Raw genomic sequence first — 18,241 nt, 5'->3', positions numbered from 1 at the left:
CTTCTTGATTTCTTTTATCTGCTAGGTATCACACCACACCAGCTGTCCAAAGGAGATGAATTTTAGTAGGGGTGTTTGTGCTATGACAGCTAAGGTTGTGTCAGAAAAGTATTACAAATGACATCCTTCAAAAGTTTCTAGTAGCCATAAACATTTGCTGTAAAAATCCATGTAGGTTTTTGCTAAGGATATTATTTTTATGTTTATAAATCTAGATGTGATTTATAGAAATAATTACAAATAATGTGCAAATAAAACTTATGGATATATTCTAAATGCCTAATAGAAACAATAGAAGCCTGTAATAAATATGTACATAACTGTAGATTACTATTATTTCAGTGGAGGAATTACTCTTACATAAAAGTGTTATTTGAATAACAAGCAGCATACCTATTTTGGGATATGTATTTTTCAATAAATTTAAAGCATAAAAATTAGATATAATTTGTCCTCAGAATTAAAACAAAAGCTCACCTCTGCCTAATGTCTATATATGTTTCTGAACTTCCAAAAATGCCTTAGAACGAATCCACATAGCAATACCTGCTTTGTGAGTGAAGCCCGGAGAAGGTAGAGGCGTCTCTCATGACAAATAGAAGATTGCTGATGCCACATCATAAGACTGAGAATTAAAGAAAAGCATTAAAGCAAACCGAGACAGAGGACAATACAGTCATTAAAAAGTAATTGAAACAAAGAGATAGATCCTTTTTCTTCCTTCCAGTCAGTACATTTTGTGAGGATATCAATGCTTCAACCATTTGTTTAGCTTGTTTTCTAGGACTATAATGACTAAATATTGACGTTTCTAATATAGAAGGGAATTAAGAGTTGTAGAGCTCCCTTTTCTCCCCATGCGGGCTGTTCGCAGGGTGCACAGCAGGAGAGCAGCCTCTGCACACCTTAGCCATGCCAGCACACTGGGGCAAGTCCCTGCCAGGTCCGGCGCGGGTGGGTTGTGAGAGCAAGGCAGATCCAAGAAGGAAAGAAAAAAGGAACTTTCTCATGGATGTCTGACAGTCATAATCTTTTCTCTCTGCTTCTATCAGGGCTGCGGCAAAATCATAGTAAATTTTGTTTTGGTTTGTTCTGTTCTCCTCTGTGAGGATAAAAATCTTAAGCTCATTCCAGTGAGGAAGGCTGTGCCTTCATTTACACTGATGTCAATGATTTCTTCAGATGACTTCAGATTTATAGTGCCCTGAGTGAAAGAAGAATTTGACCCGTAATTTTTTAAAGAATAGTTATGGGTTTTTGCACAGTCTTCCTTCTGAAGGCTCACTTTACTCAGCCATCAATATTCACACTTTAAAGGCTTATTTCCATCAAGTTCCATCAATGACCTTTAGAAATTGGTCCCTTCAAATAATAGAAAAGATCTCTATTACAACAACATCTGCCTCCATCTAGCACTTTATTTGCCTTAGAGAAGGGATGGAATGATGATTAAGTTAATGGATAGGTCATTTTCATTTTTCACATTTACCATGTAAGTGGCTCCATGAATCACCATTTATCTGGAGCCCAATCATGGAAAGCAGTGGCAAAACATCCATTGCCTTCCACAGGCTCTTTTCCTACACACTTCAGAGAGGGGAAGTGGAGTACTGACATTAATCAACCTTTACAACCCATACAATAATATATTTGTGTTTTCTTAGGGCTAGAAAATAAACACTACTGTCCTCAGGCTCCTGTTTCTCTAAAATCTCCATTGGCTACCTCAGCTTTTTCTACTGGCACTCCATTAGGGAGCATCACAGCCTTACGTGGCCACTTGCAAGCAGTAAGCTGACAATTTTGCTCCCTTAGCTGGGATAAACTAGAGTGAAATGACAGCAGAAGAGAATAATTTCTCTACCAACTTATTTTTTTTACTAGTCCAATGCAAATATATAACCGAAGCGACATGGCCAGTGATGGAGCGAGACATTACAGTATCCCAGTCCGTGTACATGTCACGCTGCAAAGCATTGCACAATCCTGCTTGAAGGGACAGAAAATCGTCCTCTGTGTGCGGACTGATGATTGCTGACCATGGCAGTGAACCCCCTAAGAGGAGAGAATGTGTATAATGCAAGAGAGGATATGTATAAGACCTAGAAAGAGCTGAAAACAGAACACTTTGGGATTTGGGGAGGAACCCAGCTTCAGTTGGGAGAGAAAGCCATGAAGTCAGAGGGTGAGCCCCAGCTAGTCACCACTGCAGCAGCTTACCTCTTCCTGGGTCTTCCAAAAAGACAGCCTGCAAGCCAACTGCCTCGTTCATCAGTCCAATTTCTTCCGTATCTTTGCAGAGTTGCCTCAAAGTATTCAATCCTCTGACCTTACTCAGCTTTGCTGGTCTGTTCTTGGTCTTTCCCAACATAATGCTGTGAAATTCCCTGTGTATATACACACATTTACGTATGAACTTATGTATATGTAAGTGTATGAACTTATGTATATGTATGTATGTATGTGTATATATATATATATATATAGGCTGAGACTGAAAATACAGCTTGGATCAAAACCAGTACATTTTAAAAGAGAACAGAAGCTTTTAGCAAATGAAGGTTAAAGACATTAGGTTGTCAGTGAAAAAGAAAATAGGCCCCTACTGTATGTTAAAAAGCAAATAAAACATCAGTACATACATTACCATTATGATCTGTTTTCTGATACATCATGTATTAAAAAAGAGGGAGGAAGCAGAACAACTTGTAGTGCTGGAGATGACACTGAAACTTTAAAAGACTGAGAGTGCACTGCAACAAACTGAACCAAGTGGGAAGCAAATACGCAGAAAGCACAGCTCTCTTTGGACCAGAAACGCATTATGGTGAGAGGCTGTTTGACCATTCTATTTGTTGAGAGAGTTATAAAGATCAAGATCATTAGACTGAGTAAGGAATCAAGATTTACAAGAAAAGGAACAGTAACACAAAAAAACAGAGATGGAGCTTTTTATTTGAACTGACAAATTGCATTTATTATTCAAACACTGTAACCATCAACTGGCTTAACACCAGAAGGAGCCATGAAAGATGAGATATAAAAAGAGCTTAACCACAAGGTGGGAGAGAACAATATAATCAGCATAAGGGCAACAAAAAACAGCCCAGAAAGTTGTATTCCGAAAAACTTCTGTGGCCTATAGAGAGGACACAAACTGGGCTGAATGTTGTGACTTCAGTGTAAGCAGCGGCTGGACTGCAAGGCATGCAACAGAAGCATTTTACTGATAGAAAATGCCAAAGGGAAGAAGCTGCAAGGAGTATGCACATTTTGTTAGCAGCACAAAATCACTTGTGTCACAAAGCAAAGAGAGAGACACATAAAATGAAGTGCCTCTACGATGAACATGCTGCCTGCGCCGTGGGACCAACAGCAGTAACATCCTCAACAAAGAAATAAAGAAGCTGCATAATTTAGCTGCATATAAATGCATACTCAGAAAAACGTCCTTTCATCCTCACTTTGAGTTTTGAGTGTATGCACATACATACACACACACACACACACACGTAGGCATATATACGCATTTTTTCTAATGGCAGAAGTTTGCCTGTGTCCTCTGATAGCATGGAATGCCAAAATAATTCAGTATCATGTCAGAATATATCAGCTGTAAAAAGCAATGCATCTGGGGATGTGAGAACGTAAACAATCCTAAACAAAATTTTATTTCTACAAAGAATCTGTTTAAGCTGCTTTTCCTTATCCTTCAAGGATATGGTGTGTATTCATCTGAAGATAATGTATATCAATTCTAAGCCACATTTATGAACTTCATTCAAGAGCCAGGACTCCTCTGAGTTATTAAACCATTAAAGGCCTCTGTCACTTTTCATATCAAGGTTAATAATCAAATTATTAAAACAGTTAAAGTTAGAACTGCAGCAGTAAAAATGCAACATTGTCACCCATTTTATGAGATTCAAGAACAATCCTAGATGGTTTTTGATGTGAAAACTGTGTTGAACTGTTTGCAGTTAAAAGGTAGCTGCTGGAAAAGGAACTTAAAACACTGGTTATAATGCTATCAAAAGGAAGTTGATTGTTCTTTCCAGTAAGGAAATTTATCTTGCATTTCATTTAAATATATTAACAATCCTCCATCACTTTAATTTACCTGAGTTTCTTTGGATTAGGAGTCTGAATGTGCTTCCAACATCGGAAGTGACTCATCAAGAATAATGATGCATTTGCACCGTACGATTAACAGCTGCTTTGGTCCTGACAAACTCTGAAGCCAGGCAGTACAAAGTCTCTCAGCAAAACACACCATACACGCGATTACGTTTTGACTTACAGGTTTGCCCGCACGAAGAGAGTGGTAGCAGAATAATCCCTGTAAAGGACCATGCCTGGAGGCGATGTTAACTCCTGCGTTGGACCCAACCTGCTGTGAAATCCTCGGTGTGATGGGCCATTTCACGTGCCAAGGAAGAAGCGTCCAGGATGGAGTGCCCCAACATCATGGGAAGGTGAGAAGAGAGAAATCGGGCTTCTCTCTGACTTCTGTGGAGCTGCAGCTTCAGGGTTTGGGGTTTTGTTCAGACACTCATGGCCTCAAGTACACCTGAGAGCTATGACTTACCAAATCTGGTTTCTGGGAGCAGTCTAGAAAAGGATCCCTCATTTTGGGCTAATGTCCACCTGGCATCTTCTGTCTCCCTTCATGTTTTGTGGAGAGTGACCAGTTAGATATTTGTAACTCAGTCAAGTAATGCGGCTGCAGTAACGATCACTACTGCTTCATCTTGGTAAAATTCTGGATTTGGGTATCCTTAGTTTCCTTATTGAAACTAACAAAATTATTCGTGTGCTTATATGTGTGTTTGAGCATTTTACTGTTTAGAAACTTACTTCTGAAAAGCTAACCAACAGCTGGAGTTAATGTTACATGAAAGATTTTTATCTAATTCACATTTTCAGTAACTTTTAACCTTCTGAATTTCTGCAGTTGCATTTGAATCATCCAGACACGGCTTCTTTAAGTGTAAGCTGTTCTGGGGAAACCTGCTAAAAAATGTGGATCCTTCTACAATTATATGTAAATATATATATATTTTGCAAGTTATTTTTAATAGGCAGTGGAAAGTCAAAATTTGCTGTAGAAACATTTGCTATGGAAACATTTTCCTGCAGGAGAAATGTGTTGAAATTCATTCAAGAAATCTTGCTGACAGCTTAACTGAATTCTATTGCTGTTTCTATTTTGGGACAGTGTGAAGGATTTATCTGGTTTGTGAGAAGCTAAAAGATGGTGTTGTACATTGTATGATGATACAATGAATTTAGCCTTTGTGTTAACTTTCCAACTTGTGCACTATAGCAATCTTTCAGTTTTATGATTAGATGCTGTGTATCAAACATCACCGTACAACACTGCAGACTTCTTACACCTTTAGTTAGCTCTGTATTGCTCTTAAACATTGCTATGACATCCAGATGCTGAGTTCTACTGTGATTCAAAAATCCACAAACATGTAGGAAATGATAGGACCTCTAGCCGAGTGACCAAAAAAACAATGGTGTTTGAGACAGTGGCCTTCTCATTTAGGTCACAGGAGTAAATCATATGAAAACCATTTATCTAAAAGATATGTAGCTGAACAAAAAGCAGAGCAAAATTCTTCCAATAGTTGTGTATCCAATCACCCGAGTTGTGTTTAGAAAGTGAAAAAAAACATGTCCTTGAAAGAAAACCAGGCTTTAGTGCACACCAAAATAAAATTATAATTAATGTAACCAGTATCTCTAATGTGCCTTAGCAATAAATGCTCATTCATTAATAAACTGCATCACTCGTAGTGTGCTTCTATACAAGAAAAATAGTTTCCCTTAAGGAAGGTTCAGAAAACAGGAAAGAAATAGTAAAGACAAAACCCATTGCTTAAAATCTAACTTCTAACTTCGATTTGAAGTAGATAATGTGAAGTAGACATGGCAGTATTTGTGTGATAATTTGCTAGAAACAACCTACTTGAATTAACTTCTCATTCTATTAGCTTGCTATTGTTGAAGATAGCAATATAACGATGTAAAAGTTACTCCCTCAATGTATATTGTTTCTTTATAGTAAAATGCCATGATTTATTATTTTTATTTCCCACCGCCTGTTTTTTTACTCTGGAGGAATAGCTGATTAGTCTCACTTCAGGCAGTTTCAACTGGAAAGAGAGAAACAGCTAAAACAAGCTAGGAAAAAACACTACAGGAGCTATTTTGCTCTCTCCGTAATTTGAAAGAGCTCTTCAGCCACTGTGCTGGTAAATTCCATTGGGTTCTGCTGGAAGAAAGAGAACGCTGCAGGCGAGGCGCTGAGGAATTAACTTGGGTTTTTTTCAGCTGCGTCTCTCTCCTTTTTGGAAAATATTTTTAGATGAAATCCTTGTTGTAGCCTAAAATAAATCTCATACTTGAGATATATAACAGCAAATCTTATTTACTCTGCGTGGTAGTGAGAAGTCTGTTTCTCAGGCACCATGAGAAAATGGGATTCCACTTGTATGGTAAGATGAGAACTGAAGGTGATGCTATTGGAGCAAGGGCGTCTTCTTACTGTCTGACACGCTGGTTAGTGTCCGTGCTGGCAAGCACGGCTCAGGAAGAGCGGATCCTGGGGCAAACTGGTCCTGAAGCCCTGATGATCACACTACACACATTTCATGGCCACGCACCAAAGGCTCCACCTTCCCTGGGGCTGGACCACGTAGGCACATTCCTGGAGCACGTCTTCCAGAAGAGACCCAGTATGGGTACTTTGGGATGACAACCAAAGTGCAGCAAGGGGAGACAACCAGGAGGTGCGTTTCAAAAGGGCTCTCCTGCCTGGGCTGAACAAAACCACTAATGTAGATGCAATTGTTTCAGTTAGGAGGCGCAGAATAACAACATGGGAAATGATTCAGTTGTTCAGATGTGATGAGGATATGCGGCACTGGCAGCAGAAACAGGTCTGCTGAGAATTTCTTTACTTTCAAGTGAAGAGATAGTTTCATATGACCAAAAAATAAAAAAAAAAAATTGTGAAACCTGCAAGAAAAACGTTGCATAGCTTTGCAAGTTCCCCAGGTGAGACTGGTGGGGAATCAGCTGAATCTTCATGCGATGGGCCTGGGCGAGGTGGCAGGGGCTGCGGGGCCAGTTTGGGAGGAGCTCAGGGTCCCCAACCTGCACCTGCAGGAGCCTTGAAGTGACCGCCACAAATAAGAGTTAGAGATGCGTATGCCACAACTTTTAGCAGCATCCCAGCACCTAACTGCTCCTCCGTAATACACGCTGACACCCTGTTGTTACAACCTTGCTTTTGTGTGAGGCTGTGGAAGAGAAAATGATCTAAGTTATTTCAATTTCTTCAACAAAGCCCACTCAGGGAAACAAATGACAGCTAAACAGAACAAAACCAACTCTCCTTCCCAAAACCTCAAAATAAGGCAACTGTAGAGATAAAATCTTCATGTTTACTATTATAATTCACAATAATTACATTTATTATTGGCTTATTTTAATCATCTTTAGACACACTAGAATAATATTTTCCTTTCAAATTCAGCAGAACATAGAGTTTTAGATTACTTATATTTATGAAAGGAATTATATGATGTGATGTGCCAGCGGGAGACAGGATATGCCAACCCAGGAGATCTTTTCCCACTTCTTTTTCTTTTTCAGTGTTCCTGTGTTCCTACTTAGGAGGCTGGTATAATAAAAGTGGTACTCATAATATGCAATATATTTTTCCAGATTACTTTAATAGTGCCAGAAAGATAACCAATGAATAATCATAATAAAATATACGTAAAGGGATCACAAATCTCACTGATGCAGAACAGGAAGAATTTATTTTCAAAGTGTTGCTAATGACTTTCTGCCTGCCCCTTTGAAAATTGCTTTGAGCTTAGCACTATCCCTTGGAAATCCAATTCATAAATTCACAAGCAGCATGAAATTCCAGTAGGAAATAAAACACTTTTATTCAAATGTATTACAGCATGTTAATGCTGTTTCTTAGAACATAAACTGCAGTAAACACTGCACTGAAATACAAAGAAGGAGTGACCTTACTGTATGGTTTTGAAAAGTTTCTGGGCATACAGACAACTCACAGATTACAAAAAAATGGATCCAGATGATATTCTGTGGCTAATGCAATCAAAGAGAAAGCGGTGCTCCTGTGAGCACAATATCCCTTCCCTGCGTCGAGGAACCGATACAGGGAGCTGCTGCTTTGCAGCGCTGCGGGGACAGGCGCGATGCTTCCCAACCCACTGCCAAAAAAAGCAATATGCAGAGAGCAGGTGCTGCAGACTGGTGCTTTGGCAACAGTGCTGTGTCATTCAGCAGCTGCTGATAAGTGATAATTTTTCATGGGAGCTATCTCAGAAGCATTTCTCCAAGTGGCTGATTCTCGTGACTGCCTCTGCTCTCATTTTGCTCTGAGTGCTCCTCTTAAGCACACTCAACTGATCTGCTCTGCCTGGAGGGCGATAGAAAGTTGCTGAATTTCTAAATATTGCCTCTAAACACATAGTGGTTTGTAACAGGACTCTGGAAATAACTGGTAGTCTCCTTGTATCATATTCTCCATAGCTCTGCTGAATACTTTTTGCTCAGTGCAGATGGAAAAGGCTTCTCATACTACCCAGCACTGCCAGGGCATATTTGCCTGCTTCATGTCAAGAGCTGCTCACCCTCTTTTCCTCCTCTCTTTTTTTAAGGGAAACCAACCAATATTTTTAGACAATCATAGGAGGAAGCGATAGAGGTATCTGAGACAGAAGAAAACAGAGAACTCAGAACTTCCTTAGTAACTGATGGGTGTGATGGGTCCTGAGGGTGCCCAGGGCCTGGGACCTCCTGTCCTGCATCCCAAGAGGTGCATGACCACTCAGGGACTCTGCCCAGCACTCATGTGAAACCACTGGTGACACCGCAACAGAGTGAAATGGTGCCTCTTTGGAAAAAAAAAAAAAAAATTAAAAAATCCTTAATTGCAAATCAGAGTAATTACCTCTGAAAAAAGAAAAGATTAATTAACTGCAGCTTCTGTAGGTCCTGGGGAATGGGAGGTTGTCAAGCCCAGTCCAGTTCTTGAGACAAGAAGTGAAAGATCAGCCACCTGGAACAGGACCACCAGGGAAGTTCTCTGGAACAGCGGACGTGGATTTCGTGGGAAACCTCATATCCCCCTCATCAGCAGTTCTCTCAAAATATTACACAGAAAATGAAAGTGACCTCTGCTGAATGCCAAGACTTATGCAAAATTTTTCCATAACCAAGGCATTCACCCCTACATAGCTCACTTTAATTATAATTTAATATTTTGTAATAATTGTGTTAAGTACCTATAAAAGAAGAAAGGGCAACTTCATTGACTAGGATGACTGAATTACTGGAAAGACAGAAAGACTAAAAGAAAGGTGGAAATATCAAGAATTGGCTGATTTGGGATCAATGCTCAAAAATCTATATTTATCCATAAATGCTGTCTTGGTATCTCTATAGCTGTATGATGTATCTCTATTATCAGTGTGCTGATTTATAAGAGAGGTTGTTAAAGCTGCCTATGTTTCTAAACAAACATTTTCATAGGTGAAAAATGTCTTGCTGAGTTATAACCTTTCCTCTTACAATTTAAGGATCTATAGTTTTACGGGGTAAATGGGGAATTTAAATTTGTGTCAGGGAGCGTATCTTGTCTCCTGGGCTGAGGTCTCGAGCGCTCACTTGGTGCAAGGCGTCAGCAGCGACTCAGACCACCCTTCCTTTCAGTCCCTGCTCCGCTACCGAGGCCAAGAGGCTACAGCCCGTCCCTGTACTTCTCTTCCCTCTGGGATAACCTGCAGCCAAAGAGCCTCTTTAAAATACTATTTATTTTAACAAAAGCATTGTAAAGAAAATCTGTTTCAAAAAACAATACAGAGCTAAATCTCCCTTCAGACACCACTCCTGGGATCTGGGAAAGGTCAGTTCCTTCAGGCTTTTCCACAAGCCTCAGCCAGCTGGGGCTGGAAAGCTCCCCTGGTCCCAGCCCTGGACTTCTTAACCCTTTCCTTCTGCGCTCCAAGATCCCTGACTGAGTAAAACATGATTGTCACTCAAGAGACAAAACCAGCAAAATCTTCAACATAAAGTGCATGAGCCCTTGCCTGCCAAGGAACAACCTAGACTTTCCTATTCCAGTTTGATGGCAATAGACCGATTTTTGTATTTTCCACTTTACTCTTTCTTAAAACTCTAGGAATTCAGCGATCATGATGAATAACAAACACTCTGCTGCATTATGACTAATGGCTTCTCTTAATAACTATGTTGTACTTTGGTATTCTTGCACTGTAGCCTCTAAAGAATTTAGTGCGTTATCAAATATGAATTCCAGTTCTGTCATTTCAGGCTTAATGCAGCTGAAGCTGTCTTCGTATTTGAAAATCAGGTCCTAAGACAATCACATGAATATCTCATTGCTTAAAAGTAGACATCTAAATTCACCTTAAACATCCAAATAAAGTCAGATGAGTTCTCAAAAATGCTAAGAATCTGCAAATGTTCATAGACATCAGTGAGATCCAATGACAGCCAGCATCTTTAGAAATAAAGAACTCTCTTTTATATCAAAATGTACAGGCTTACTTGCTAAATGTCAGGTACCCACACTTGAATATCTTTTCAGAGAACACTGTATTTCATATCCAGAAATGTTTTCATTTCCTGGAATAGCTGTGTTTATTACCTTAATAAACTGAATTAGGAAATACAGTTATTGGTTTCCTAACTAGGCTGAATTAAGTTTCATTAAAAAATAAAATCTAGGATTCCAGTTTATACTTGACATAAAGGCACTTAAAATGTTAAAACTACCATATTCCTTTTTCTTTTTCTTTTAATATGTAGATAAAGAAAATCACTCCTGCCTTAAACCTAGAGCTATTCTCAACATTTCAAATGGACTAAAATATCATAAATAAAACTTTTAATTAAAATATCTAGTATATAATATTTCTATACTTATTATGTGTGTGATTTTTTTCCATTTGCTGTAGATCACAGAATAAAAACTGTAAAATGTATTTATTAAACTAGCAGGGCGATGCTCCAAAGCTATTACCTTGCCTCTCCTGTAGGAAGGGAAGTTACTCAGCCCAGCTCCTGTGGGCTGCAGAAGGTGCTGCTGTTGGTGGCCACAATCCCTTCTCTGGAAGTAGGTGAGTAACGTGGACATGGGCTGCAGCACCACAGCAAAGTAAAACCCACCAAGAAATAATATGTCATTCCTAGATAAAATTAGCTTGTCTTTCACACAACCAATTTAATGGCCATGTTAGAGGGATGTCTCAGTTATGAAAGGAAACACCAGCTAGTGGCATTTTGGGGGCTTATTACTTTCAGATCTAACACTGAGACAGTTTGGTCGTGACTTTTTCAAAGCAGGTATCAGGGTAGTCGTACATCCAGAGATAATGCTCCTGCGGCTCCTGCTGAGGCATTATGGTACCTCACCGCCTGGCTAGTGTCTAATGGGCACCAGCTGACACCTTTCTGAAAGCTCTGCGACAGCATGATTTAGCGTGCTGCGAGTGAACGAGGGTACCTGGGAGCAATGCAAACGGGTACAACGTTAACGTTGGCTGCTTCAAAGCAGTTTGCCTGCTGTGAAAGAGGGCCAAAATACAACAGCGAGACAAACGTGCAAACCTGATTGGTTCTCCTGTGCACTTGACTTCACTGTAAGGCTGCAGCCTGTGGCCTCCCCATGCCCACGTCCCTGGAGAGGCTGTTTGGGAAACCCACCCAAGAGTCCACTGATGTCCATCGTGCTAGGACTCGAGCCTGAGGCATGGATGGCCCAAACGCATCTGTTCTTGCTGACAACAGGCCAGGCAAAATCTGCAGGATCGAGTGCGGTACCAAGTCCTGTGCAGGAATAAACCAGCTTGACACAAGTCCAACAGCGCACCGCCCTTCACTGGGATCCTCTCACCTTACCTGTAGGTCTTCAGTACAGCAAAGGTAATGTAGTAACGCTTTTTTTTGTTGGAAATCTCACAACAGGAGAGAGTTGCACCATTAACTAGAGTCCCTCTATGATGGGACTTTTTTCAAACTGAACTTGGAAAGGCAACAGCAATAGTTACTGCTATGTGAAGCATCTGTCAGCACTTTGTTTGCCACATCCCTCGCAGACCAATTCCAGCTTCATTTATTAATGAAGAATCACTGAAGCACAAGCTAATTCTTTTATCTACACTTTTGTCCCAGCAAATTGGAATTTAATTGTCTGAATGAAAAAAATTGTGGGTGGACACTGTAGCAAAGATAAACCCATCGATTCTCATCACAGAAACAGTTAAAAGCCCTGTTTATTTCCACACAGGAGCCTGTTCAGTGTATTTATAAAAGCCACAGAGCTGCTTTGGACAGTGGGTGGGTTATTGTGTACTAATTTCCACTTGCAAATTTTTCAAATGATAGATTATCTCCAACAAAAATGATTGTGGAGCTAAGCTGAAAATGTTCCCTAAGCCAAAAAGGTTCAGTTACTTCTGAATATAATGGCAGGTTCAGTACATGTTCTTCTTATGCCATGAAAATTACTGTATGTGTGTTAGAAGGAAGTTCTGCAAACTTTTTTCCAGATTCAAAATTAAATCACTGCACTTTCCACTTACTTAATTTAAATGCTGCAGGGCTATAGGATGAGAAAAGAGAGAAAGCATTAAATATAGTTTCTGTGACAGTAGTTAATAAAAGGAGAAATATTGAAAAAGCTTTATGAGAGGTTTAATAAGTAACTAAACGACCAAAACCAAACAAAGTACTTGCCACTGGGAAGTCAAACTGTGCCAAAGCCCTATTTGCAAATGTTGAAGGCTTAACGACACAACTGTTTAATTCTTTGTCTGCTCTCAGACTTTTCTCTTTTAAACTCTATTGAAGTGTACAGACAATGCAGCTTAAGATAAAGCCGACTTCATGCAAGCCAGGCAAGTCAAGCCACTGAAATCAGTGAAAGGATTTCTGGCATAATGCAGTTTCAGACATTAGGATGTAAAAATTGTATCTTTTATTTTGTAACAAATCTTACGACCTTCATGGACCCCAATCCAGCCCAAAGCACATTCTTTCCTCTGATAGTTTATCAATAGTTAAAAAGATAATTAATATATCTGAAGCTATTAATCTGTCAGAAAAGTGTAGGTTCAGGAACCACAGTGTCTTGGAAAGTAAGAGTACTTGCAGATTTTCCCGAGTCTCTCAAAGAAAAGTAGCACTTGCATAGGCAGCAGCTCAATTCATGTTCACAGGTCACGTATAGCATAAGCAGAAATGCAGTAGAGTAAATCCCAGAGAAATAAGAGGACATTCCAGAACAAAATGCTTTTTTGAGGTTTGGTCCATGTGGGACCATCATACGTTCATCATGCACTTGGATGAGGGGTTGAGTGTTTCCTCCTCCTGCAAGGAGAGGAGGACAAACCTGTCCACTGCTCCTTGCCTGGCATTAGAGGCAGGCATTTTTGCCTATTGGCTGTTGTTTTTTTCAGGCTTCATTCTTGAAAGGATAATAATTGAAGGGATGAATAATGCTGAGAGGAGCAGCAGTGCAAAGAGAGCAGAGAGCAAATTACAATCTCAGGTTTTGGTTTCACATCCGCTCTTCATGGAAGTAACAAGAGAACAGAGCAGGACATTCAATGCCACCAGGCAAGAATGGAACAGTAAAATATGAATTAAAACTAAAATAAACCAAAACTGCACTGTTGCCTAGAGCCTCAAACCACTATTTGTCTTCATGGGGAAAACAATTCAATGGAGCATGCAATAGTGTCCATTGTTGCTCTCTTTTTAGAACAACTCAAGCTCTGTTAGGAACAATTCAAGATATAATCTCCCCATATATTCACTGGCCCACTGGCCCAATGCAGACATTCTCATACAGAAGTTATATCCTCACCTAATTTATTCCCAAATCCTGCTGAAATCAATGGGAATTTGGCAAAAGAAAATATTACAACATATCACACCATAATCATCATGTTACAGCCTGTCAGACTAACATGACAATGAATGGCTGAGTAGAAAGAAACAGCAGTTTAAATTGATATCAATATATAACACTTAGCACCACAAAGCAGTTTTACTAACTCCCACAATGGTAATTGATTAACAGTAACATGTTAAAAACCACGTAAACAGATGCATTAGCTAATTACAAAAGAATCACTTTCTTGTCTAGTTGCATGAAGAGCACAGAAATGATTTCCCAGCTTGTTGAGTTAGTAAATGAAAAAATAAAAAAAATCAAGCTGCATGTGGTGGAAGCCAGTTAGTAGAGACAGACCTGTGCCGCAGAGGTAGAGATTTCCCTGCCAGTATAAAGGTACGGCCAAAGCCCAGACAAAGGGAGGCAAAACCTGAAGGTTTTTTGCATACAGTAGCTTAAGAGACATGTACATGAACAGCAGAAGAGATTTTTTTTCTAGTATTTGTCCCCAGCACTGAGTGCCCCTCTGCCTTTCGGGCATTAGGTCTTCACTGAGCTTGATGCTTTATGCCTTAATTGACAGGAAGGACAGTGGGACAAACAGCCAGGTAAGTGGAGGTGCGCGTGTTGCCCACCCAGTGCCAGGCTGCTGGTCTCTCTCACAAGGGTGATGGCAAAGCCCAGCTGGAGTTTGGAGGGGAGCAATGAAGGGGCTGCAGGGCTGGGGAGCTCTTCCCCGGTGCAGAGCGGTACGGCAGCCCGCAGCTGGGGGCTTCGCTGCAAGCATCAGGGGTGAGCAATGCCTACTGGTGGTATTGGGCCATGAAGCCAACATGCCGGTAATGAATTGAGAAATAACCGAGTGAGGAGAGGTCATGAAAATGAGAACAAGTAGCTTCTGTTTGCTCCGATGCAAAGAGGAGCTAATGGCGGAGCAGCGCGGGGGGGATGAAGTACTCGGATCAGAAAACCAAATATTCATTACTGAAATATTTTGCATGTATGAGAGTGGAACACAAAGGGATTTGTCAAGGCCAGGGAGGAGGATGGTGTGTCCTTTCTCTCCTCTGTCCCAGGCAGAAGTCTCTCTGAAAATCTGGAATACTTCCTTGGGTTTGGGTTTTTTTTTCCACTGAAACAGAACCTGCTGCATTGATCAGGGGTTACTGGGAGCTCCTGTTTACACAGAAACCCAGTGACAGGGCACATGCAGAACTAGGGTAAATGGGCAGCTATAATAAATATTTTGATTACAGTTAATTTGTCAGCTACAGCATACAAACAGAAGACTAATTAAATGGGCCAAGATGCAGCTCACATAAGCAAAGTCAAGAAACCAGGTGTTAGAACGCAAACTGAGAAAGAATTGCCAGGTTTTATATTTTCCACAACTTCAAGAAGCAAAACTGCTGATGATCTGATATGTTTCACAGAACTTGCTGTGAACAGCATGGCACAGAGGTTCAGGCAAACACGCTGTAATGAGAAGATGTAGAATGTAAAAATAATTAGTCAAGGTTTATGGAGCCTACCAGCTAAACACAGGACACTGAAATAATCAAAGGCACTGTACAGGAGTATAATAACATGAAAGTGTTGTATGGCAGATTCAGAGAGCGGATCTACAGGCCTTTGTAGCACAACTAATATAACTTCATTGCCAGTTAGGCTTGTGATTAGTCATTGTAAGTACAGCAAAACATGGATGAAATAGCTTACTTGCACTGTATCATCCACTTATTTGTCTTATAAACTACTTTCACCGTTTCTGCTCTTAACACATTTTGAAAGAAAGACTTTTTGAAAGCCATCCATGGGACTCAGATGCTGATTTTCTTTCAAACAAGTAGGCTCTGAATAACAAAATCACAGAAGTAGCTTTGAAAGTGTCCGCCTTCATCTTTCCCTTTTCTCGTCATTAAAAACATTCTTTCCACATCACTAGTAATTTTCATCAGCTAAGATCAGAGAATTCTGCATGCTGGGGAGGAAACATGGGCAGTCACCTAAACAGCAATCACCACAAGCTCCTGGCGAGGCAGTTATATTACCATACAGGTAACGCAGTGAATCACGGCGTGCAAAATATGCACCTGCAGAAAGCTTTAGAGCAAACAGCCCTCCCAGGGGAAGGTGAAGACTAATTAAAACTAGTGCTACAAAAAGATGTTACTGTTCTAACATGTGTTAGCATGAGCTAGTGCACGAGAGAGCAATAAAAGAAATGTCAAAGGAAGTCAGCAATCGTGGAAGAGCCTGAGCTAAGGGATGCAAAGACAAGTGTCTGGGGAAGTAAGGCAGAAGCTCTCCTTATAGCAAATAGATTTTTCTAAAAAGTTAAAGGATGGGTGTAAAAAATGCGCAGATGAGTCTATCTGCCATGGGGACAAGGCATGATCAGCGCTCCCAGAGATACACGCTCGTATCTGAATGGATGACATTGCCAAATGAGACCATTTGATTTGCAAATAATCATTGTCCAGGACATGGACTCACCTCTGTGTATCCACAGCCCAAGATAACTACTTCTCCGAGATGGTTGGAACTGTGCTGGTATAGGAAGGACGAGACTTAGATTTCCAGCTCCTTACCCAAGGCTCAAATCTGTAATCCACAAATCACTCCCTAGTGCTGCTGGTCAGCTATACAACTCAAACTGTGCCCACCTTTATTACAGACATGCCTTGGAAAGCCCTACCAGCCCCCCTTATGAGCGTGCACGGCAGGGCTTGTCTCCTTGCTTCTGCCCCTTCTGGCTCTGAGATCGCCAAGGCAGCAAGCAGACGCCTCTGCCTGGAAGACATAAATTCTCTAGCAAATACACCTCAATACCTGAAGGACGGAATTCATTCCTAGTTCACATCCATTATGATACAGAGCATAGCTGGATCTTTTATGAGAGACAATTTTAGGTGGCAAAGTCATCTAGGTTACAACCAATGTGCTGCAAACCGAAGCCTAATGAGCACCTAACCCTTCTCATAAAGGAACAAAGAGCTGGGAGTCCACCTTCCCCTCCTGTCTTCAGCCTCCTGGAAAAAGAAAAAAAAAATAAAAATTCCCAAGTGCCTGAAACTGGGCAACATGCAGTGCCAGAGCCTCTGAAAGCAGTATGATAAATCCTTTCCCATCTGGTTGGTCTTCAGCTAATTAACTGACATGGTTGAAAATGAGCACCAGCTAATTGGAGCACTCTGTTCTCCTTTTCCCTGGCAGGAATGAAATGGATTCCAGATGATCAGCGGTTCAACACTTTCCAAGTAATCCCAACTCAATGTCATCAGTCCTGGGCCAGCCTCCCAGCAACTTGCACACATCCTCACCTTGGGCTACGAATCCAAAGAGCATCAGTGGAAAGGGAAACTTGCTAACTATCCTGAACTGGCGAGCTGATGTGTGTAGTCTCCAATTCATATGATATACTAGAAAACATGCCACCTGCAAATAAGAGCCCAGCTGAGCTACAGGCATGCCTTTTCTCTAAAGCCAAGGAAATCCTCCACACTAGCCCATGCAACCTAAAGGTGCAAAGGCCTTCTGCAGTGCTCTTTGCAAGAGAATTGCAACGTTAAACGGGTGGTTCTGTAAATGCCCTGCAGGTGATAGGTGCCAGGTCTCTGAATCCCAGGTCCTAAGAAGCAGGAAAAACATCTGCACGCTGCCGCTGAGGAAAAGATAAAGCAGAAAAATACCTTGCATTACCTTAAGGACTGGTGGAGACCACCTGCACCGAGAAATGCCCCAGCCCACCTGCCTGGCAAAGCAGCATAAGACATCTGCAGGTTTTTGGGACCGGTGGCTGGGCAGAGTCCCCATGGGGCAGCCTGCCAGCCCACCCAGCCCCACTCTCATCCAGACCATCATGGCTATTCCCACAGCTACGCAGTTATTAGAGAGACTCTCACTCCAAACAAGTGATTTTTGAACCCCAGCTGCCATGTCTCATTCCTCCAGGAAACTCATTCCCTCGTACCTGCTGCCATCCGAGGATTTTATTTCTCCATCCTTTCCCGCTCCAGCTCCTGCTAGCATTCCTCTCCTGGGCTCCCAGTCCCTTTTCCAGCGACTTTCACACTGACATTATCCACTCCCAAACACAAGGAATAGATTTCAATGACAGCAAGAAACCCCTTAAATACTCTCCATATCTCCCAATGTATAGAATTAGAGGAACAGTTTAAACTGTGGCCACTGCCAGCGACGAGCCAGGGATGTCTCTGTCCTTTTGTGGTCGTTTGCCCACGGATGGTTTCAACACCCACA

At 41.1% G+C, this 18,241-nt stretch overlaps 1 protein-coding gene across 1 annotated transcript in view; it reads right to left on the bottom strand.

Moving 5' to 3' along the window:
* Window positions 1-18,241, bottom strand: part of LOC138681840 (uncharacterized) — a 129,815-nt gene that overhangs the window by 23,249 nt on the left and 88,325 nt on the right. The window contains exon 3 of the mRNA XM_069769914.1: window positions 2,221-2,387. Coding sequence (XP_069626015.1) covers window positions 2,221-2,387 — 167 coding nt within the window. The remainder of the gene's footprint in view (window positions 1-2,220; window positions 2,388-18,241) is intronic.

This window comes from Haliaeetus albicilla, chromosome 24, assembly GCF_947461875.1.
Source record: "Haliaeetus albicilla chromosome 24, bHalAlb1.1, whole genome shotgun sequence".
NCBI lineage: Eukaryota > Metazoa > Chordata > Aves > Accipitriformes > Accipitridae > Haliaeetus > Haliaeetus albicilla.
The sequence above is the reverse complement of the archived record's forward strand: the minus strand, read 5'-3'. Positions and strand labels throughout refer to the sequence as shown.